This window comes from Podarcis melisellensis, assembly GCF_964234715.1.
Source record: "Podarcis melisellensis genome assembly, chromosome: 5".
In the NCBI taxonomy this organism is placed as follows: Eukaryota; Metazoa; Chordata; class Lepidosauria; order Squamata; family Lacertidae; genus Podarcis; species Podarcis melisellensis.
In genome coordinates this window covers 28,034,511-28,057,526 of record NC_138537.1, presented here as the reverse complement: position 1 = coordinate 28,057,526, position 23,016 = coordinate 28,034,511, and the positions used below count along the sequence as shown (strand labels likewise).

General features: G+C 41.2%; 1 protein-coding gene and 1 long non-coding RNA gene across 3 annotated transcripts in view; one reads left to right on the top strand and one right to left on the bottom strand.

Annotated features, from left to right (window-relative positions):
- Positions 1-3,786: 3,786 nt before the first annotated feature.
- On the bottom strand, positions 3,787-14,551 carry LOC309369647. Of its 2 annotated transcripts, XR_014168219.1 has the most exons (5): positions 14,376-14,551; positions 11,784-11,962; positions 8,718-8,807; positions 6,036-6,268; positions 3,787-4,559 (listed from the first exon to the last, which is right to left on the bottom strand). It is a non-coding gene; the product is annotated as an uncharacterized lncRNA (long non-coding RNA). The 2 variants fall into 2 exon arrangements; XR_014168220.1 differs by lacking the exon at positions 14,376-14,551 and having other exon boundaries at positions 3,788-4,559; positions 11,784-12,503.
- RASA2 (RAS p21 protein activator 2) overlaps positions 14,040-23,016 on the top strand; it is a 45,934-nt gene continuing 36,957 nt past the window's right edge. The window contains exons 1-2 of the mRNA XM_081910375.1: positions 14,040-14,193; positions 21,089-21,206. Of these exons, the coding sequence (XP_081766501.1) occupies positions 14,130-14,193; positions 21,089-21,206 (182 nt within the window). The 5' untranslated portion in view covers positions 14,040-14,129. The remainder of the gene's footprint in view (positions 14,194-21,088; positions 21,207-23,016) is intronic.

The window sequence follows — 23,016 nt, the reverse complement described above, 5'->3', positions numbered from 1 at the left end:
ATTAATAATAATAATAATAGTCTAGACAATAATAGTAGTCTAGACTTATGGAAGTTCTAAAACTTGAGGTATTGCATTTAAATATATTTAATATATTACATGAAAAAATGTGCCAGAAAAAGCTAAAATGAGAATTTTATAGAAGTAGACATTTATGTCTCATAGAAGAAAAAATATGCCTAATTTAAACATGTTAGTATATTTTAAGTGATTTCCCATTGAGGTGGATTATGACTAGTTTATTAAGAGTCTGAACCATTCATCCATTCTCATATATGTGAGGATGGATTCTAATAAACCACTATGTTATTAAGAGTCTACTGCAAGTGTGTCACAGGCTTGTTATATATTAGTGCTATCAGGTGGATAGCTTGATCACACAGCTAGAGAAGGCAGACAGTCCATAGGGCTGAACCCTCTTCCCTCCCTCCCACTCTCATCCCTGACCAGGTGTGTATACAATAGCAGTCAGTCCATAACTTTCATGTGAAAATCCATGCACATCTCCTATATACAGCTATTCCTTTCTTCCCCAATGACCTGGCAAGAGCCCTGCAACAAAATGTTTTCCTGCTTAGAGTTCAATCCGATGTCCTCCTCTAAGATACCATATACCATTTCTGCTACCACCCAGTTTTTTGTGTCATAATTGTCATTTAACATTCCATGGCCACTGAGTGCACTCAATTCCTCAACTGGCTGTTTTGGTTTCCCCCTCTAATTCTGCTTTGTTTTGTACTTCTGCAAACCTTGGAGCTCCCCTATCCATGCTGATACCTCCCTCTTGGCATGGATGGGGCCAAATAGGCTACGAAAGGATCAGTATTTGCCTCAGAACTTTAGAAACAGAGGGAACAAGTCTTGGAAGATTCTTCAGCAGACAATTAACATCCATCCTATTAAGAAAATATTTGGTCTTTTCCATTAGTTATGCACTTTTATTTAATTTGATGGCACTGCATATTAGGTAATATGAAGGGGAGGGTAAGCTGTCTTAAGAATAGTAGAAATATCTTGTGTGGGGGAGCTGGGGTTCTGTTTTCCTCACAATCACTGGTAAGGCCTCTAGGGCTACAAATTAATAATAGGGTTGATGGAGAAATAAATAAAAAGGAGCCAAGGTCTCAAGAGAAATATTCAGGAAGACAAGAATTTTATGAAATAATATGTCAGGAAAAAGAACGACAGACCTTTAAGAGAACAATCCTATGGTGGTGAAGAGATTCTGTGGTAGAGCCACATCTGAAGCCCAGCCAGCTAGCTGTGATGATGATGGGGCTAGTAATGTTTATTCTCTCTTTTTATTATTCCATTTTTAATTGCTATCCCTCCCCATTGATGATAATGGAGGGAAATTGCTATGTCAGCACCAGGGCTGGTGTAGTTTTGGGTCCTTTTCAAGGACATGCCAGGGAAATGAGGGGGCTTAGGGCCTCCACAGCCTCTGCAAACATATCCATATCATCATCATATTTATTACCCATCCTTCACCAGCAGGTTACAACAATTTAAAATTAAAAAGTTAAAACAGATTGCAGTCATAGGAATAGGATGGGCCTTGAAAACACATGTCTCAGGTGCCACAGGCTAGGGCAGGCATGGCCAAACTGGGCTCTCCAGCTGTTTTGGGATTACACCTCCCATCATCCCTAGCTAACAGGACCAGTGGTCAGGGATGATGGGAATTGTAGTCCCAAAACAGCAGGAGGGCCAAATTTGGCCATGCCTGGGCTAGGGTAAAGAGGTACCCTTGACACACCCCTGAAACATTCTGTTTCCCCCTACACTCCCCCCCCCCCCACTGCTGACAGGTCATGCACACCCTTAGTATTTTGCCTAGGCATATGGGTGACCTTTAGGAGCATAAGTACCACCTGCTAACAAGCAACTCTGAAAGCAGAGTGGCACTTACTCAGCTTCCAACAACCCCTCCACTGGCTTCTGGCCAGCTTTAGGATTGTCCTGTAGGGATACAAAAAGGGAAATAAATACATTTCAGATTCTAAGACAGTAGAAGCCCAAAGGGCTGTATGCAACTACGGGGTCCTTTACCTTTAAGCACTAGTGCTAAGGGGTTCCCCACAGCTATATGTTCCCCATGCTGCCCCAAAATCTCTGGAGGGTTGGAGGGAAACCTAGAACAGATTTAGGGTGTGTGTGTAGGATATAGGAAAACTCCTTGTGCAATGGCACAATCTGCTTAGTGATACAACCTTATAGTCAACATTTCATAGAACAGGAATGGTCTAAAGATTATCCATTATACCACACCTGACACTGACCTTGTATATTAGTATTTAGATTCTCAGCTCCACCAAGCATAGAGAGCTACTAATACACTTACCTGCTTGTTTTAGGGGACAATACACAGGAAGTAACTATTTCACACAACTGAAACCAGTATTGAAGGAAGTTAATTGTGCCCTGGGTTGTTCTACAGCTGCTTTGGTTTGAGACGGTTGCAATTAGGAAATATAATTTTCATGAGGTATTTCAAATAAGTAAATTATGACATTTTCTCAAATGACATGTATGCGAATGATTCTAAACCAAAGCCAATAATGTGTAATATTTATACATAGCGATAATTTTATAATTTTCTATAATTGTGCAGTTAATATGGGAAATAATAGCTTCTGTTATGTTTGAGGGCTTTGTATATTTTGATAAAACACAATAACTTTGTAATTCTGTATGTTCTCTACAATTTATAGAAAAGCAGTTTTAAGATGGCAGCATTGTGTTTATAATTATTGGAATTATGTAAAAATAATGAGTAAAGTATTACTGACAAACTAGAATTAAAACAAGGTAGGAATGATGTTACATATTGTTAAGGACAGTGGTTTGCTACATAATGGTCTCTGTATTTTTGTTTAAAAAACTATTAAAATCTGGTGTTCAGAACTATGAAAAGAATCCAGTTTATTTTTTGCAAGATTGATGCTGATGATAATAGGTTTCTTTCATTAAAATAACCAGTATTTATTGTGTGTGTGTCTTCTCTCCCCCCCCTAATTATTTTAACCTTCTTTGCATAACATACTTAGCCAGTTATCCTCAAACTGGTCAATCTGAAGGAACTGGAATCAATCTAGTGATTTAATATGGAGAAAATGATCTGAAAATGCCTTATCCCTTATTAATTTGTATGTGCTAATTTAATATGAAAACTTCACACACCTATTGGTGTGTTAAAACCATCTTTTAATTCCAAATATTTGGGAAAAATTTAATGCTAACCAAGTGTTGACTACTGAATATGCATAAGACGACTCATTTAATCATTTGGATGGCTGTGTAAGGACAGTGCTACTGTATCTGAGGCAGAGCGTCAGAGTGAGTGTAGGATGTCTGGTGAAAACTTGATAAATATGGGTGGGTGGAACATAAGGTGGTTTTAATGGGAAATGTTTAGAGTAGGTTTAGGGTTGGAGTGCGGATAGCCAGGTAGACAGCCAAATCCAGCCTCCAGGAACATTCTGTCTGGTCTCCTCCAGCATAGCTTCTGATCCCCCAGGAATTCCAAATACATATTAGTCATTTCCCCCAAAGTGCAGATCTTGGCAAAGGGGTCTTTAAATTCCTCTCCAGTAGTGTGAACAGCAAAGGGGTGCTGGAAACTGTAGCTCTGTGATAAATAAACTCTTGTTCCCAGGATTCTTTGGGGGAAGCAATGACTGCTTAAAGCAGGCATAGGCAAATTCGGCCCTCCAGATGTTTTTTGGGGACTACAATTCCCATCATCCCTGACCACTGGTCCTGTTAGCCAGGGATGATGGGAGTTGTAGTCCCAAAACATCTTGAGGGCCAAGTTTGCCTATGCCTGGCTTAAAGTGAAATAAAAGTGTTTTTAATATATGGTGTGGAGCTCACCTTTGGCAGAGCCCTCCGATTATTACATAAGCCAGTCACACACTGAACAAGAGAAAGATGAATGTCAGCAGCTGAGGTACATCAAGAAGGGTTCTGAGAAAGCTTTTGTGGCTGTTCATACTGAGGGAAAGGAAGTTAAAAACACACACATTTCCTGTGCCTCTACCCCTGTGCTAGCGCCAGTATATTTAAGCCGAAAAGTGTCCCTGTTAAAAATTAGGGGTTTAGATTAAGCCCTACTAATTGGGTTTAAGAGAGTCACACCTACATCCATCCAACCCTGCTACAATAATGGGTATGGACCTTACCTTGGAAAAAACTACCAGATTTTGCATGGGAGCATCACACATAGTGGGCATAATGTTTGAAATCTAATGTCTTATAGTCTCTGTACCAGGCAGTTGGCATCAAAATGGAGACATTGAGAGTGGCATCACTACTGCTTTCCTGCCATATAAAGAGACTAGCGATGAACTCCTGGGACCCCTAAACATGGCTGATTGCTGACCTGGGGGCCAGCAGCATTGCCTGTCAAATGCTCTCATCACAAATGCCAGAAATAAGATTACAGCCAAGGCTTGCCTTACTGAACAAATAAACAAACAAGAGATGAGGAACCTGTGGTCCTCCAGATATTGAACTCCAACTTCCATCTACTCCAGCCATCCGGGGGTTCCCCATTCCTGGAATAAAGGAAGGGTAGATAATTAGATGGACACAGGTTAAGGGAAGATTAATTCTGTTTAAATAAACTTATCACCATCATCATTTTATTTGTATGCCGCATTTCCACAGTTAAAACAATGCTCAAGGCGGCTTACAATATGAAAAGATTTACATAATTACAAATATAGCAAAGTCATTAAAAACATTAAAAACATTAAAACATTAAAAACTACCTAACCAAACTGAACAATTTCCACATAAAATATACAAAGAGGTAATATCAGTAATATCAGTTAATATCAGTAACAACAGCAAAAACTCCCAACCAAACTTCCCCCCAAATACCCCAGTCCTTGCTAGGCAGCAGCCATAGCTGCAGTCCTTATGAGGCCTGTCAGGCCCCGCCGAAGGCCAGAAAAGATGTGTATGATAAGGGCTTCAGTTCCAAATCAATCCTGCAGTGGAGGGAGTATAGATGGCTCCTGGCAAAGAGTATACCCAGTTGAGGTCTGAATGCATGGTTTGAATAGTGCTCCAAAGAACTTAGATATTAGTACAGTGGTACCTTGGGTTAAGTACTTAATTCGTTCCAGGGGTCCGTTCTGAACCTGAAACTGTTCTTAACCTGAAGCACCACTTTAGCTAATGGGGCCTCCCACTGCCGCCGCGCCGCTGGAGCGCGATTTCTGTTCTCATCCTGAAGCAAAGTTCTTAACCTGAAGCACTATTTCCGGGTTGGCGGAGTTTGTAACCTGAAGTGTATGTAACCTGAAGCGTATGTAACCCGAGGTACCACAGTTATCAGCAATTATAACCTTCAGGGGAAAGGGCTTTTGCCAGTTGCATGCACATTCACAAACCAAAACAGGCAAACATTGTTTGGCTCAGGAAAGATTGGTGGAAATGTTAAATACAATGTTGACTTCAACAGCAGAGAACACAAAAGTATTTAATGGTGCAGTGCAGGAGTGCCAGCTTGGCCCTGTGACCATGGATGTCTGGGGACATGGACATGCAGCATGCATGGCCCCGACACCAAAATTTGTGGGTGCCCAACCCTTCATAGGGAATATTGTGGTTGCTCGGACACCCAGGGCCCCAGGGAGTTGGTACCTATAGTGCAGCCCTATAGTACTTGTTTCCTAAGGTAGGCGAAGGTAACTTGCAGCCTGTGTTTGACCTCACCTCACCAAAAACCCACAAAGCCATTTTGTGGCTGTGTTGGACATGTTATTGCTTTCTAGCAGCAGGTGGTGCTATTGAGTCCCATAAGGATGCTGGTGAGAGCAGAAAGGTTCCAGCTCTCCACCATCTCCTGAAAAGCCAACTGGGGCAGGCATGGATTGAGAGAATGTATTGTAGGCTGCACACCTGAAACTACATTGTCCTCATTCTCCGCATCAGTAATTGAAACTGATTTCACAAAATCAACACAATGGTGCGTTAGAACTTTGGGGAGGTCTGGGGCAAAGTAAAACACTGAAAAGACACACCAAAAACTGAGAGTGCATGCCAGAGGAGGCTAAAGTGGTTTAAGTCTATTTTGACCTTTGACCACTATTTAAGCATGTAGCAGTTTTAAGAATGCTTTGCAGGGCAATCTAAGCCATATCTAATCAGAGAAATAAGTTCTATGGGGTTTACTCCCAGGTAAGTGGACTAAAGATTGCAGCTGTAGAGGTGAACATTTCCGTGATCAGGAAGCACTCATCTATCCTCCCTTCCACTGCAAAATAAAAAAGGAGGAAAAATAATTGCCAGTTGACATTAATAATATTTCACCAATCTTCATTTAGACCTGAGGATTAATAGAGGATTAATATCTATGTGTCCTAACAGCCTGAAATATTAGTGTACCTAGGGATTCGGGTGGTCATGTGGTCTAAACCACTGAGCCTAGGGCTTGCTGATCAGAAAGTCTGCGGTTCAAATTCCCATGACGGGGTGAGTTCCCATTGCTCGGTCCCTGCTCCTACCAACTTAGCAGTTCGAAAGCGCGCAAAAAAGAGTGCAAGTAGATAAATAGGTACCGCTCCAGCAGGAAGGTAAATGGCATTTCCATATGCTGCTCTGGTTCACCAGAAGTGGCTTAGTCATGCTGGCCACATGGCCCGGAAGCTGTACGCTGGCTCCCTTGGCCAGTAAAGGAAGATGAGCGCCGCAACCCCAGAGTTGTCCGCGACTGGACCTAACGCTCAGGGGTCCCTTTACCCTTTTTACCTTAAATTAGGGATGGACAAACAAATTTATTTCTGATCTGTGTCAGTTTTTCATGTGTTCATTCATAAGTTTGTTCTACTCTGTATCTGCATCAATCTGCATATTTTAAAAAACCACACAAAAAATCAATATCATTTTTCCTTAGAATATGGAAATACTGGATTTTGTACATATTTTATCCTAAACAATTTTGAATACAGATGTTGGTGTTCTTTTCTTTAGCCGAGAACTATAATGCAAAATTCAAATTAGTGCAAAAACTGGAGGAAAGCTACATATGATCTATATGGTAGTACAGAATGACCAACTATTAAGCATCCCTACCTTAAACATATGTACATGATTTGTAAATGCATGACAAGTCTTCCTGCTTATCTCTGCACAGGAACAATAATTTTAAAAAGAAACCATTCCATTGAGTACAAATGTGGCAATCGGATTCCCTCTGTTCTCGTGAAAGCTATAAACTTATTTTTAAAGACATCTGACATTTGAAGAACAGGACAGATACTGCAGAGGAGGAGCAGTACATGGTGTCATAGGATAGCAGCTGTTTCTGATCTTCTGACAGTTGGCTAATTAATAAAATACAACTAGAAATTGCTCAGTAAGAAAAATGGTTGCAGAGATCATTTAGTGGCAGTTGTACTAATGCAGTAAGATCATCTTGTGCTGAATTTAAATAACATAAATGGATGGTCCTCAGCCTATTCACTCAAATGATGCTTCACCTTTCTACATATCACAAATTATGGCCTATTTTCTTCTGTTACTAGAGATGGGAGCGGGCATGAGAGATTGGGGGAGAAGGAGGCAGAGCTGCAGCTGTTTACTAGGGCAATGCATGCATAGTGGGGTGGCAAGAATGGTTGCAGCATGGCACAATGGCAGAGTCAATCCAAAGTTCCCACTGGTGCAATCATGAAGTTCTGGCCTTGCTGTTACCCTATGCACTAAGCAGCAACACTGCTGCCTAGAGGGCAGCAGCATGGCACCACCTTAAAGAAAGGAAACTGAATCGGGCTGGTCAGTATAGATCACAGAGAAACTAAGGATGGATGTGAACCTGAAAGATTCAAGACCAGCTGCAAGCAGATGTTTAAGAGGGATAAATAATAAGTGAGTGATTTAACCATAGTTAAAGACCATTTTAAGTTTCATTATTTTTGATATTAAATCTATTTGTTATGTATTTATTGTGTTTATATACCACCCTTCATTATATTAGACCCCAGGGCATGGCACAACATAAAATCTATTCAATAAACATAAAAGAATGATAACATCCTATGAAGCTCATAAAAAGGTAAAGGTAAAGGACCCCTGACAGTTAGGTCCAGTCGTGAAAGACCCTGGAGTTGCAGTGCTCATCTCACTTTACTGGCTGAGAGAGCCAACGTTTGTCCGCAGACAGTTTTTCCGGGTCATGTGGCCAGCATGACTAAGCTGCTTCTGGTGCAACCAAACACCAAAACCAGAGCAGCACACAGAAACACCGTTTACCTTCCTGCCAGAGCGATACCTATTTATCTACTTGCACTTTTATGCTTTTGAACTGTTAGGTTGGCAGGAGCTGGGACCAAGCAACAGGAGCTCACCCCGTCGCAGGGATTTGAACCGCCAACCTTCCGATCAGCAATCCCTAGGTTCAGTGGTTTAGACCACAGCACCACCCACGTCCCATGAAGCTCATAGGCCACACCAATCTGGAAGCTGGAACTTGATAGTTCTCTTCTTGCTTAAGAGAGACAGACACAGGAAACGTCTGCCTCCACCCAGACACAATTAATTACAGTGCCACCTAGTAACTAAATGATATAATGACACTATCCACACAGATCAAATGAGCAGATTAAAACTGATTTGCTCTTATTGGATCAGTTGAAATACCTGGGAAATTAAAGAAAATGTTTCAAAAATACAGTAAACAATAGCAATGTTGGTAACTGGCAAACCTCTTTGGGAAGGTCAGTCTGCATCAGCATTGGAATTGTTCTGAGATGTTTTACTTGTTTTAGCATTTCTGTTTTTGTCACCCTGGGCTCCTGTGGGAGGAAGGGTAGAATATAAATTTAATTATTAATATTTTTTTTTAAAAATTATTTAACCAAAGTAGCCTCAACCCACACAAAGCATATATATTCATATGAAAGAGATGTAGAGGTTTTGTAAAGATACAGCAAGGAATAATACAATAATTTATAAATTTAGTATGAGAGCAGCTTTGCCCAGATCTCCCTTTCTGAATATTCACTTTGACTTTGACCTGCCAACTACCTTCCCTGGAAAGGAGTTGTGTGCCTTGTTCTATGCTGTTTTCTAAAACTTCTTAAAACTGTTTTCTTAAAACTTCTTCTGCATGAACCTGATTTCCATTAAAATTATATATACTGCCTGTAACCTGATTTGTAATCAAATATTATCCAATTAAAAATTGTATATAGTCCAAATTACATAAACTACATAATGCTTGCTTCGATCAAGCTTTCCTTGTTCTATAATAATTGTGATGTTATGCAGATGTACTAATAATGACCTGCTAAGGCTGCAGTCGTTGCTATACTTACCTGGAAGTAAACCTCACTAACCTCAGTGATACTCAGTACTGGGTAGATGTGCATAAAATTGCACTGTAAATGTTGTTTCACCTATTATTATTAATCACTTTCATGAATAACAGATGACACAGTCTATTAATCCAAGCCATGTTTCATCCTTTTTACATAATATGGATAACCATCTGGTTTTTCCCCTTGCAGATAGCTCCTCTGATTCAGAATTAAACTGTGATCACTGTGACTTTTCCTTCTCTTTTAGGAACCAGTCCTTCATGATACTGTCATCTTGCAAAGGAAATTAGTGTCATAGAGATATTCATCTCCTAAACAATAAATAATAAGATAACTGGATGCCTAAAATAAACAATGGGCTGGAATCTGGAAGAGGCCTAAGAAACCAAAGCTCAGTTCAAACAAGATGAGAGTACTGTGGGAGGGTGATTCACCTATGGCGTTGGTGTTCAACTAATTCTAGATGGGGAAGCACTCCCTTTTAAGGATCAAGTTTATGGCTTCAGCATATTTCTAGATGCAGATCTGCGTATAGAGACTGAGCTATTGTCTACAGCATGAAGTATCTTTACCATCTTTGGAATGCTTGCCAACTTTGCACCATTCTGGAAGAAGGTGGTCTAGTCATAGTCACTCCTGCTTTGCTAACTAATTCAGACTTCACTATTGCATTGGGTGGTACAGGGGCTGTTCTTGAAAAGTGTTCAGAAACTTAACGGGCAAAACTTCTGACTGCAGCTTTATGTTGCAATTTCATGTCATCAATATTGAGAGTGTCTTTGGCTCCATTTGTTTCTATGGGCAATTCAAGGTGTTGGTTTTTACCTTTAAGGCTGAACCACCAAGCTAAAGGCTTATGAACACGCCCATTAAGGTCAGAAAGTAAACTCTTCCCCACTGTCAGGTGGGTGACTACGAAAGGGAGTTTTTCTGCTTTGTTATTCTCTCCCAAGAAAAGTTTTGCCTGATGCCATCAGATTTGTCATTTTTTTATTTTTAATTCATAAAATTTGTATGACTTATATACTGCTTGAATGTAAAGAAAAGCCTCACAGTAGTTTACAAAACCTAAACAATGGAACGACCATCCTTTCCCCCCATCTTTTAATCAACCATATGGCTTTAATGTACCTTTATGATCAGTTTATTTATTCCCTGCCACCCTTTTGCTTTACACTGTATATTGTTTTATAGTGCTTGTTTTTAAAAACTGTAAGTCACTTTGTGGATATTTTTAAAAGCTAGAATATGGGAATAGATGGAATACAGTATCAGCCTGTGAAGCACAGGTGGAGAACCTTTGGCTCTCCAGATGCCGATGAACTATGAATCCTCTCAGTTCCAGCAAGCATGGACAATGGCTACAGCAAAGTCAAAAATTTAATATCTAGGCTAGGGTGGCATGCAGCCCCTGAGACCTTCGCTGGTGGCCCCTGGCAATATTTGATACCCCCGCAGCCCTCGCACCACCACCTTCTCAAACCTAATTCTCCAATCTCTCTTTCTCGTGGGAGCTGCTGATATTAGTCCACACAGAAAGGAAAAATGACACATGTATTAGCTCTCTGCTTTCTGATTCCCATCTCCTGTTCTTTCCTCATGTTCTTTTTGATTTTCAGATGTGATGTGACAGAGGAAATTAACCAAAATGATTTGTGATCAGCATTTCTACTTGTGTACAGCATACACAGGATCAGGCAGTAGGATCCCAGCATCACTACCAGCCCTCATGTTTTAAGTAGAGTAGAACTGCAAAGGTGTTCAAGGCTATGATAAGTGATCTATGCTAAGTGATCTTTATTTTGTACTCCTAGAGACAGATGGCTGCCACAATGGGACCAAATCCACCAAAATATGAAGTATACAAAAGCCCTTACCTCACTAGTTTTGTAGTGTAAAATATGAAAGCTTGAGATTGCCTTTAAAGACTGGATAGAGAGAATGAATTCTAGGAGTCATATAATAATACCAAAATTTGCTGATACAGCTCCAAAAATGCCCCTGTTCTTCCGCTATACCCATCCCATTGAAATGGAATCTATTCTTGCTAATGTTATATTTCTACTGTGAGGCAGCAGCATCTAACAGTTATATATCCATCTGCACTCAGTGTTCTGAAAGCTTCTGCTTATATCCTCCTACTCCTATCCTGCTAAAAATATATCTTTCAAAAACATGTGGTGTGGTGTTTTTTCTTACACCATATTAACTTGGATTCATATGCTCACCCAAAACAGCCATTAGATTTATTAAAGCATCTTCCTGGACGATCTTCCTATGATCTTCCTATCATAGCCGATTGCAAGCCACTAGGAAGCCGAATTAAAAATCATATTGTCGTATATATTTTGGCTGGTTTTTCGCTTGCAACTACAGCTTGACACATAGGCTTATGCAGTGTAGGCTAGACCTGGTGGAAATCATAGTGAGACTGATTAGGCCTGCACATACCTGCCTGGGCAACTGCCTTCATGGTAAAATCTACTGACCTCTGAAGAACTGGACTTTCATTCTGGAGAGCTGGGTTTTCATTCATGGCTCTGTTTGTGCCTGGGTCAGGGTCAGGAACCTCAGGATTTGAGGGCTGAAAGTGGCCCTCAGGACTCATCCCAATCCACACATCTGCATCCCTAGGTTTTGCAAACAAAAAGGGCAGAGAAGTTTTCTCTCAACCATTTGTCTGCACTGGCATCAGAATTTTTTTTTTAGTAAAAACAACCAGGTCTTACCAAAGCTAAAGATTAGCAGCATGAAATCTGATGAACTGGGCTCTATTTTATGCTACAATAAACCTATGAATTTTTCATTTATTTTCCTTGCAGAAACTAATATGACCACTCTTTGGCATGTATTTTCTGTTTTGAGTTTCAGGAGCTGCCAGGAATTGGAAAACTTGCTTGGGACACAAATTATGCAGTTTACCCTCTGCTGTTTACCCTAAAAGTTATGGCTCTACTAGTAAGATTAACAGCAGACTGGAGCTCTGGAAAGCATCACACAAATGGATTTGAGGATCAGGTTTTGTAACCCAAACTGAATTGCAGTGTAACCCAGGGTAGTTAAACGTCCCAAAGCAAAGCCCATTTTTGTATTTGAAGCAGGCCATCCGTCATCTCTTGATCAATTTTTGTATGTGCCATTTCTTTAAATCCTTTTTCAAACTGACTGGGAAAAAGACCTCAGTAGCAAAGATCAATATATGGGGGGACACACACGTTGGAAGGGAGCTATCTCATGCACTCTCTGTCTCTAATACAGTGGTACCTCGGGTTACATACGCTTCAGGTTACAGACGCTGCTAACCCAGAAATAATACCTCGGGTTAAGAACTTTGCTTCACGATGAGAACAGAAATCGTGCTCCGGTGGTGCGGCAGCAGCAGGAGGCCTCATTAGATAAAGTGGTGCTTCAGGTTAAGAACAGTTTCAGGTTAAGTACGGACCTCCGGAATGAATTACTTAACCCGAGGTACCACTGTATAAGCTTTTAAACCTGCATCAATAGATCAGTTCGGGTTGGGGGTTTTTTATAATTAAAACAAACCCTGGCTAGGTCTAAAAGCACCTGTCAGCCAGGTAAAATTCAACTGGCTACCTTAGGGTCTGCTTTTGATTTGTTTACTTTTGGTGTGCTGAGAGGAAACCTTGAACGGTAAGCGGCTGAAGCCTGGCGGCAACATTTACTGCTGTGTGACCATGAACATATCCGAGGAAGCTGGAGTTTATAGAATCTTAAGAGTTGGAAGGGACCCCAAGGGTCATCTAGATTCTAGTCCAACCCCCTGCAATGCAGGAATCACAACTAAAGCATCCATGACAAATGGCCACCCAAACTGTGTTTCAAAACTTCCAAGGAAGGAGAGTCCACCACATCTCATGGGAGTCTGTTCCACGGCCGAACAGCTCATAAAGGTTTTTCCGAATGTTTAGGCGGAAACTCCTTTCTTGCACCCTGAAGCCGCTGGTTCGAGCCCTACCCTCCAGAGCAGGAGAAAGCAAGCTTGCTCTCTCCTCCATGTGACAGCTCTTAAGATATCTGGGGATGGCTATCATATCTCTTCTCCGTCTCCTTTTTTCCAGGTTAAACATACCCAGCTCCTTCAAGCTGAACTCCTTCTTCAGTGTATCTGAAGAAGTGTGCATGCACACGAAAGCTCATACCAAGAACTAACTTAGTTGGTCTTTAAGGTGCTACTGGAAGGATTTTTTTTGTTCCTTCAAGCTGTTCCTCATAAGGAGGCTTACGCTTCTACGTATGGCCGGCAATCACAAAAACAAACACGAAAAGTGCACCAGGAGGGCACTCCCTAGATCTGAACTGGGTTCTTGGCCACGATTATGGTGATGATGATTCCGACCGGCCCAGCCTTCCTCTTAGTCACGCCTAGCCGGGCGGGGCCGGCGACTGAGCAGCCAACACAACCTCCTGCCACACAGAAGGAACGCTCTCTCTCTCTTATTTTTTTTTTTACCTCAGAGAGGACGAGGCGGCGACAGGGCGCCTGCGCGCGCCCCCTTCCCCGCCCCCCTTCAGCCGCGCTAACCAATGGCAAGAGCGTGGGTGGGCGTGGCTGAGCTAATCGGGTCTCTCCCCCCCCCGCCTGTTGTCACCGGGAAGGGGAGGGGGGAGAAGGAACAGCTTCACCAGTCAGCGCGCGCAGTTGGGCGAGCGGTAGTAGCGCGTGCGGGAGACGTTTGGCCTCTCCCATCCCACCCACCCCCTCCGCCCCCACCCCAATCCTCGGCCGCGCGCGCTGTGCAGAAGGCGCTCTGTCCTCCCCTCAGCCCGCTCCCGGCCATGGCCGCCGGCGAAGGGAGCGAAGAAGAGGTGCGAGTGCTGCAGACCCTCCGCGGGAAGATTTGTAAGTCGTCGCGGGAAGAGGGTGGTGGGGAGGGGGGCGGTCGAAGGGAACCCCCCGTTTGTCTCTCTGTCCGTGTGGAAGGGCGGACACGGAAAAAGGCGAGATATTGGGACGGGGCGGCAAGGGGAAGGCAGAGCCGGAAGGAAGACGGCCTTTGCCTCGGGGCGGCCTCCCTGACTCACCCGCCGCCTCAGTCGTCCAGCCCCCGCTGTTGCCCGGGCTCCTTGGAGACGTTGCTGTGCCGCTTCCCTTACCTCAAGGGAGGGGAGGGCCGGCCTTCCTCCCTCCAGGCCGGGTGGGGAGGAGGAAGGTGGTCCCTGCATGGAGGTGCAGAGTCTCCTGTGGGATGCGCACACCTGTGGGCGGCCGTGATAAGGGAAAGAAAGAGAAAAGCTGAGGGTGGGTTGGGGTGGGGGGTGGCGGAAGCGAGAGACAAAAGCATACAGGCTGCTTCCAGAAGGGGGGCTCTGCTGGGTAGGCGGTGGGGCGTGGGCAGGGCGACGCTGTTACAGTAGCAAAAAACCCCAAAACTCGCACGGATAGAGCATCCGTGCAAAGGGGAATAGTGATAGTGTGAACTGGGCATCTTGCACTGCAGCGAGCGCAAGCCACTGCCTTCCACTCCTTGCGTTGGTGGGGCGAAACGACCTCAGCCTTCCTGGCCTCCTAAGTTACCGGGTACCTCACTTGACAGAGAGACACCCGCCTGCCCCGTGCACCCAATCCTGGTTTCCCGTGGGTCTCTATGAGTGTAAGGGTTTGCAAATGTCTGCTTGTTGGGATTGCATTTTATATTTTTAGGTGTGCATGCTACATATTTTAAGCTGCATGCCTTATTTATTGTTACTTATTAAATTTGTTAGTCGCGTTACCCCAAAGTGGCTTGCGGCCTAAGGCGAGTTATGTGTGAAGAAGCCCTTGGAAATAAGTCTTCCTAGTTAATAGCTGCCATTTGGATGGTACTTCATAAGGCATGTATTTCATCTCAATATTTTGAAAGCTTTTATCATACGCAGGCCATGATAATATTAAGGACATAAACTGTCATAAACTGAATTTTGTGTAAAGGAGGATGGTGTAGTATTCCCCCCCCCCACACACACCAATAGCAGTAGCAAACTGGCTTGTGCCAAGACTAATAAAGCTTTCAGGGACTTAAGGCCAGTTTGTCAAAGGTAGCCCACAGAAGCTTATGCCATAGTAAATTTTTTGGTGCCACAAGACTTGATAGCCATTTTATTCTGTTGTAGGAAAAACTATTGTTTTTTTAAAAAATTAAGGATGTGGAAAGCAAGGACAGAATAAAGTTTATAGAGCGTATGATGCATAGAAAGCAATAATAGAAATTCATTCAGTAAGATACGGTCCCTGGGACAGATGGACCTGGCAGATAGAAGAGTATTTGCAGTATAAGGGAATAGGATATGAAGTTATTGGAGCATTTAAAAGGTTGGTTTCTGAACAAGCAGGTTGCAGGTCCAAACATATTTGCTGGATGAAGTAGGGAAGAGAGCAGAAATAGCATCATGCTAGATAGTTACCTGGTATTTAATCAGGAATGTACTGTGGTCAACAATATCCTAAAGGGAGTTGAAACCTAGCCATGGTAATTGTGTGCTACGTGGGTGATGTGAAAGCGATCTACAGTTCCTGGCACATATTCTAGGGATCTGTTCTTCCTGTGTGTGTTTGCAAGGCCTTGTCATCCTGAAGTAGTACTGCACACCTGAAGTCCCAAGTGTAGTTTTGATGGAAGTTTGGTGATGGCACCAGTGACACTTTGGTTCTCTAATCCATGTTATGATAGGGTAGAAATAGCAAGCATGAGAGATGCTTGTAAGTGTGTAAGCTAGTAGACTGGGCTGTACCTAGCAAAATAGTTGGGTAAGTGCATTCCTTGCAGCTAGGGGAAGATGTAATACAGTAACTTCATGGGAAGGCCTGGCTTTAACTGAAATGGAAAATATTTAGTTTTGAGAGCCATTAGACATTACTTGAAAAAAGTGACATCCTTAGAAGTTACACTCTGCATTCAATCTTTTAAAGGTATTTCATCTTGTCAGAAAAATGCAACACATGGGATTCTTGTGAAATGTGATGTAGGGGGAAGCTTGTACAGGATGTTTTGAAGTAGTCGCTTAGAACTCTTTTGGATACCTTAATGGGATTGTGGGGTAATAGGATCCATGTTAGCCAGACCAAATGTGGCAAAGAAAATTTTAAACTTGAAGGCAGAAAACCTTCTGATAAATTATAAGGGGCAAGAAAATGATAATGTTATGGGGCTGACGTAGATTTTAGGGCAGCTAGGACAAACAGGATGTAGTGGTTTTCCGATGGTGGGAGGGATCGAAGTACATTCATGTAAGTCAAACGTAACCCACTTCCTTTCTCACGCCTTTATTCAGTCTTGTAGAGAATGACTTGCAAGCATGCTTAGCTTCCATTTTGATGCGGAACTAGATTTCATAATGTTTCAGTAGAACAGCATTGACGAGAGAAGCGTTCTTATGAGGTTAAATGTGCATATTCAGCATCAAATCAACTCTCAGATTAACGACCCATAATTTTTTGTAGAAAAAATATTTTCTGTGAAAACTTATATTTTGAAAGATTCCATGTGTTAAAAATAGCATATGCTACTTGATTTTGTTTTATGTTTTTTTAATAAAAAAAACCCATTTATTAAGCTAGTATATTATCACCCTTTGGAACAGTTGTCTTAGAAATTTTAAATTGATGAATCTAATTAAAGTTTAGTACATTTGCATCTTAAGAGACGTGGGGGGCGCTGTGGTCTAAACCACAGAGCCTAGGGCTTGCCAATCAGAAGGTTGGTGGTTCGAATCCCCACAATGGAGTGAGCTCCCATTGCTCGGTCCCTGCTCCTGCCAACCTAGCAGTTCGAAAGCACGCCAAAGTTCAAGTAGATAAATAGGAATCGCTTCAGCGGGAAGGTAAGCTGCGTTTCCGTGCACTGCTCTGGTTCACCAGAAGCGGCTTAGTCATGATGGCCACATGACCCGGAAGCTGTACACCGGCTCACTTGGCCAATAAAGCAAGATAAGCGCCGCAACCCCAGAGTAATCCGTGACTGGACCTAATGTTTAGGGGTCCCTCTACCTTTACCTTACATTTGCATCTTACTAAAATCTCTGTCATCTTTACAAATATTGAAGGAACTTATTTATAAATAAATAAATAAATAAATAAATATCATTACCTGTCATTAAAGGGAACTGCCATCTTTTAATACTTCTTTCTCATTTCCTATTGCAGTAATGCAGCAGAAGCAAAATAATCTAAAATAGATGGAGCTTCACACACTTGATTAATCAGTTAAAGCTCTGGTTGACTGATTTATTGTTTGGCAATTGAAGCAAGGGGTAATAATTACATGAATGCTACAAAGCACATTTTAATGCCATTGTTGCATTTCATTCTGCATGCTTATTTTGATAAACAGATGGAAGCATTGCAGTTCATACTTGTGAAGTAGGTATTTGGAAATACGACACAGACATTTCAGGCATCTATAGTACATTGGTTTATCAAGGCATCTATAATGGGCAGCTGGCCACAAGCATACCTGACATCCTAGTGCCTTAAACTTACTTTTTAATTTTATCTTTTGTTACCTGATGTGGTTATATTTAGTGTTTTATAAGTGCTTTTACTAATTGATCAAAGCACTTAACACATATTATCTGAATTCTTACAACATCTCTGTATAATACATCAGTTTTATCCGAAAATTTGGGATGGAAATGGCTGAAGTTGAGAGAGATTAGCTTGTGTAATGTGCAATCTTATGAACACTTAAATTGAGAGTAAATCCTACTGATCTCAGTGGCAGTTGAATGCAGTGGCATATCCATAGGATGGGGCTGTGTGGCTAAGCTAAGATAGGAAGCCCCTGGCTGAAAATGTGTAGCTAATTTTATCTGCCAATACCTTCTGTACTTTAACAGCTGTTTGCTATGACAAATTAGCTTTGACTTAAATGATTAAGCCTATTATTACCATCATTATTTGTTAATTTATATAACACATATATGCTAAAATACCCATCTTCTTTTAAGAGAAAACTAGCAGTGTTCCCCATGGGAATTTGTTTGACCATGGAAAGTACCGGTAGTATCTACAGCAATTAAAAGTGATAGTGATGTGTTTCAAAAATTTAACAAAGAAAAGAAGGGCCTGATCCACATGATATACTTCATAACTAGGAAATGCAGGTACATACCTGCATGTGTGCTTCTTTTCTCACCCCAGAACACAACACTTGAGCGTTTATGCTGATCTTAGACTAGCAACTAGTGTGGAGGTGCAAAAAGGCTTTCTTGTGCTAATGAAGCAGTTTCCTCCAACTGCCAAAATGTCTTCTTCCAACTGCCAAATTGCTGTGTGTACTACAGGCAAGAGTAACTAGCACACTTGGCTGACCGCAATTTGGAACAGCAGAGGAAGCATGCCAGCTGCATCAGTGTACAAGTGGAATATATTGCATATCAAGGGAGGCTTGCACACATGTAGGTTATGTGATCTCTAGGCCATGCTGATTTTCACACTTTGTATCCATAGCATATTGCATTTTAAATCTTGGACTCTGTCTGCCTCCTCTCCCTTACGTGTATTGATAGTATGTGCTATATAGTGTCTTGAGGGCTAGAGATAGCTTTGAACAGTTACAATTAATAATTTTATGTAAAATGATGGTTTTCATCCTCGTTCCTTCAGGGAGCTCTCTCTATGTTAGCTTGTTTTCCAAAGGATTCCAGTGCGTTGCAGAGGAATTCAGGGCTTGTTTTATAGTAGGAATGGGGACTACCTCTCCCCATATGAACCAATCTGGACACTGCAGTCATCATCTGAGGGCTTCACTTGAGTGCCTCCTCCATGAGAGGAACAGAGGGTGGCAACACGAGAAGCCTTTTCTGCGATGGCTTCCTGCTTGTGGAATGCTTTCCTCAGGGAGATTTGCCTGGCACCTTTATTACTTACCTTGAGGCGGTGCTGGACAAAAACTTTGGCTGATCATCATTCTGTGGCCTTTTAAATGTGTTTGTGGGAGGGAGGTTATTGATTTTTGTGTTTTGTGTTTTCATTTTGTACTCTTATGTTGTGAATGCCCTGTGATCTTCAGATAAAGGGCGTTATACAGTACAAGTTTAATAAGTAAATAAAAAAGGAATAAAACCTGTGGCCCTTCAGATGTTCCTGGACTCTATTCAGCCCCAGCCAGCTTAGCCAATATTTAGGGATGATGGAAGCTCAGTTCACAGTATCTGGAGAGTCAGGTGTTTCCCATTCCTGCTCTAGAGGTTGCACCCAGTTTATGTAAGACAGTCATCAAATCTGTTAGGTTTCCCTGTTGCCCAACTTGAATTGAGAGTATGATCTCAAATACACTCAGTACTCTGCTGCAGCTGCACTTTGCAAAGGAAGTTTGTCCACCATTACTGGTTATTTCATTGAAAATGCTGGATAAACTAGGCTTTTCCAGGTTGAAAAACCAGTAATATAAAATGGTTTACTGTGCCATACTAATCCTTGAAATCACTTAGTAAATGGAAATCAGCAAACCTTTGTGTTTAGGCCAATTCTATGTTAGTTCTAGGGCTTTAACAATGAAGGAGTAGTCACTTGGAAAAGCTGATTGCTTGGAACTGGTAGGAAATTTGCAGACAAAGGTCAGTGCCATAAAGTACTAACACACTGGTGTTGAGATTTCATAAGTGTACTTACCTAAATGTACTTTATTTTGCAAAATGCTGCTGTAGAAATAAGGCTCCAAAATGGGGTGAGGAGTATGGTCAGCAGAGGTCTCAACTTGAATAAATTAATAGGGGGGGGGCCTATTAATTTATAATCAATAATAAGACACACAATTTGAATGGTGATGCCCATCAACTTGGTTGGGCAAATATTTTATTGGGGGGTTGATGGGACCTCAGGCCCCTAGGAGTTGGCTCCTATTATGGCCAGTGAACCTAATTTGGTGGGCCTCATTTTCCCCATCCCTGCTTTAAAATGTATGTTTGAGTTTGGACAGCTCTGTTGTTTAAACAGAATGATATCCTTAGAAGCACCATTAAGAGTAGTGATAGATGTAATTTATCTTTAAGGAAAATTGATATTCCTGACTGCTTTCAAAATGATACTTTGTTTTATTTTATAAGGAAATTAGAACATTCTCCGGGCAAACTGTCTTAAACTAACTAGACTAACTTTATTCTAAGTATTGTGTATTTTGCTTGGAGCAGGGAGGAAGTTACATTGTGTTAATATTTTGGTAGCAAGTACTATGATTTCCCAATGTGATAGTAACTCAAGTCTGGTTGTTCACTTGATATAGTTCAAATATTTTTTTTCCAGGGTAAACATAATAACTTTATAATGGACTACTAAATACAAAAATTTGTTTGTTGAAAAAATACTAGACTCTGTTTGTGTTATGACTTGTGGCCATATTGCTTTCAGTTGCAATCATTAACCAGCCATGTCATGCTTAACCGGTTACCCAGATGGAATTCGAAGGAAAGTGCAAGTGTTGCAGGAAGTGATGTTAATAAAGCCTTCACTTTTAAGCCAGTAGTGACCCTGTTCTTATCAGGTGATGCTATTCTAGGGGAAGTGGCTTCTGCCTTTTAAATGACAAAGCCAAGGTCCTGGCTATGATGAAATATTGTATTCAATTTCCGTTTTTAATACCCAAACTTCCTTTTCTTCTTTTGTTCTTCTTTTGGTCACTTAATTCAGACAAGGATGCATTACAGAGTGTGTAATATTTTGTTGCTTTCCATTCTGAATTACAACTCCATACTTTGGCTATAGACAACCTTATAATTATTTTCTCCATGTTTGTTTAAAACTAATTTAATCTTGTCACTAGGTCAAGCCAAAAACTTAGTGCCATACTCTGGACAAAACAAGATGAGAGACTGCTTTTGTACAATCAATTTGGATCAAGAAGAGGTTTTTCGCACTCAGGTAGTAGAGAAATGTTTAAGGTAAGAGTTTTATCACAATGGCGGGCTTAGCTAGGATGAGAATATATCTTTGATTAAAATGGAATATTAACCAGTTCCTTAACATGTAAAAAAAAATCAGCTGGTCTGTAATCTTATTCCCCTCCCCCCATTGCTTGTCCATTTTGGCTTAGTTTCTGATTTTTTTTTAATGTATGGGTTGCAGAAACAGCTTAATAAATTAAACATTAATAATGCTGTGAAAGACTGACTGTGTTCAGATGTAATGCTGAACCATGCCTTAGTGTTAGAAGAATGAGACCTGGTGCCCCTCAAGCTCACAAGCTCTCTCTTCTGCCATGGCTCCAAGGGGACAAAGTTCCTTTTTCTGTTTTGGATTAACTGTGGCTAGCAATGTTCCACACAAACTATGGCTAATCTTAATTACTGCTAGCTGAAACAGGCAAATAATGTATAGTTGGAAGTTGGTCTATTTCAATGAACTCCTCTGTGATCATACCGGAGAGTGGGGGAACACGCCAGTCCAAAGCTTTTTTCTAAGGCCTGTTTTCTTAATGTTACTTTGTTTAGTTTCTCATCTGAACAAGGACTTGGAACACTGCTCCAAACTAGACTAAGCTTTCAAAACTTTTCAGTTCTTTAGCAGTATGGGAAAAAATATGAATAACAATAGTCAGGCCTATTGTGACAACCAGTGGTGTTTACATGATAACTTCTTGAAATGACCCCATGGATAAATGTAACTAGACAACTTAGTAGTATGTGTTACTCCTGCATGCACATTTTTCCCCTGTGGAAGGTTTTATGAATTAATTCATTCTAGTGTTACCACCTTCATGCATGGAAGGGTTTATCTTCAGAAAATTTTGTGAACAGCACTGACATTGATTTTGACAATCTTCTCCTACTTTTATTGTAATTCCTTCTGTGAACTGGAGATATATTGAATATATTTTGTGTAGGCTCTCTAAATAACCTGATACAAAAGATAAAATTTGAGCTAAAATACATATATATGTCCCTATATATGTTGTGCTATACCCATTGCAAAATGGTTACCGTTCAGTTTCTGAGCTCAGTTCAGCATGCTGGTTTTCTCTAAAAGCCCTTCATTGATTATGACTGGGGTACTAGAAGAGTTATCTGCCTATATGTGTGTACCTGTCTTAAGAACTTCAATTGATCTTCCTGAACCAAACCAACTCCCAGAGGGATGGGAATCCCAGAAGTGGTGCCCCATTAATGGAATGTTCTCAGAGAGGTCCGCCTGGCACACCTACTTAATTGTCCTTCCAGTGCTAACTTTTTCTACACATCTGTTTGGCAGAAGCCACTTCCAGAGAGAGTGCTTACAAGCAAACATTGCACACAGGAGGAGCTACTGAATTTAACTTTCTTGTCCTCTAGTCAGGCTCCAATCACAATGAAGTTTAGCATGACTAAGTGACAAAATAATTACATTATCTTTTGGTTTTTTTTCTTGAGTAAAAACAACAATGAAACACTTGCTGATCTGAAAACAAGATAGCTTATTATCTTTTTGTACTTCTAGAACAGGTTTGTTGTTGTTTTTTTTGCAAGCATACGATCATTATTCTTTGGGCATCAAATAGCAATTTATTTGTGTAGGGGAAAAAATAAATCTTTTTGAAGGTGTTAAGAATTAAGTATCTAAGTGGTGATGTGTGTTAAAGATTTAGGCTTGGACCTAAATTTTTGCTCTGTGGAAGGAGAATTGCACTCACATAAATGGTCCTTTATTCAAAAACCTAGAATCAGAGTTTTATTAAACTTAGACCCTGTTCTTCTGTGAGGCTTGTGGTAGTTTTCC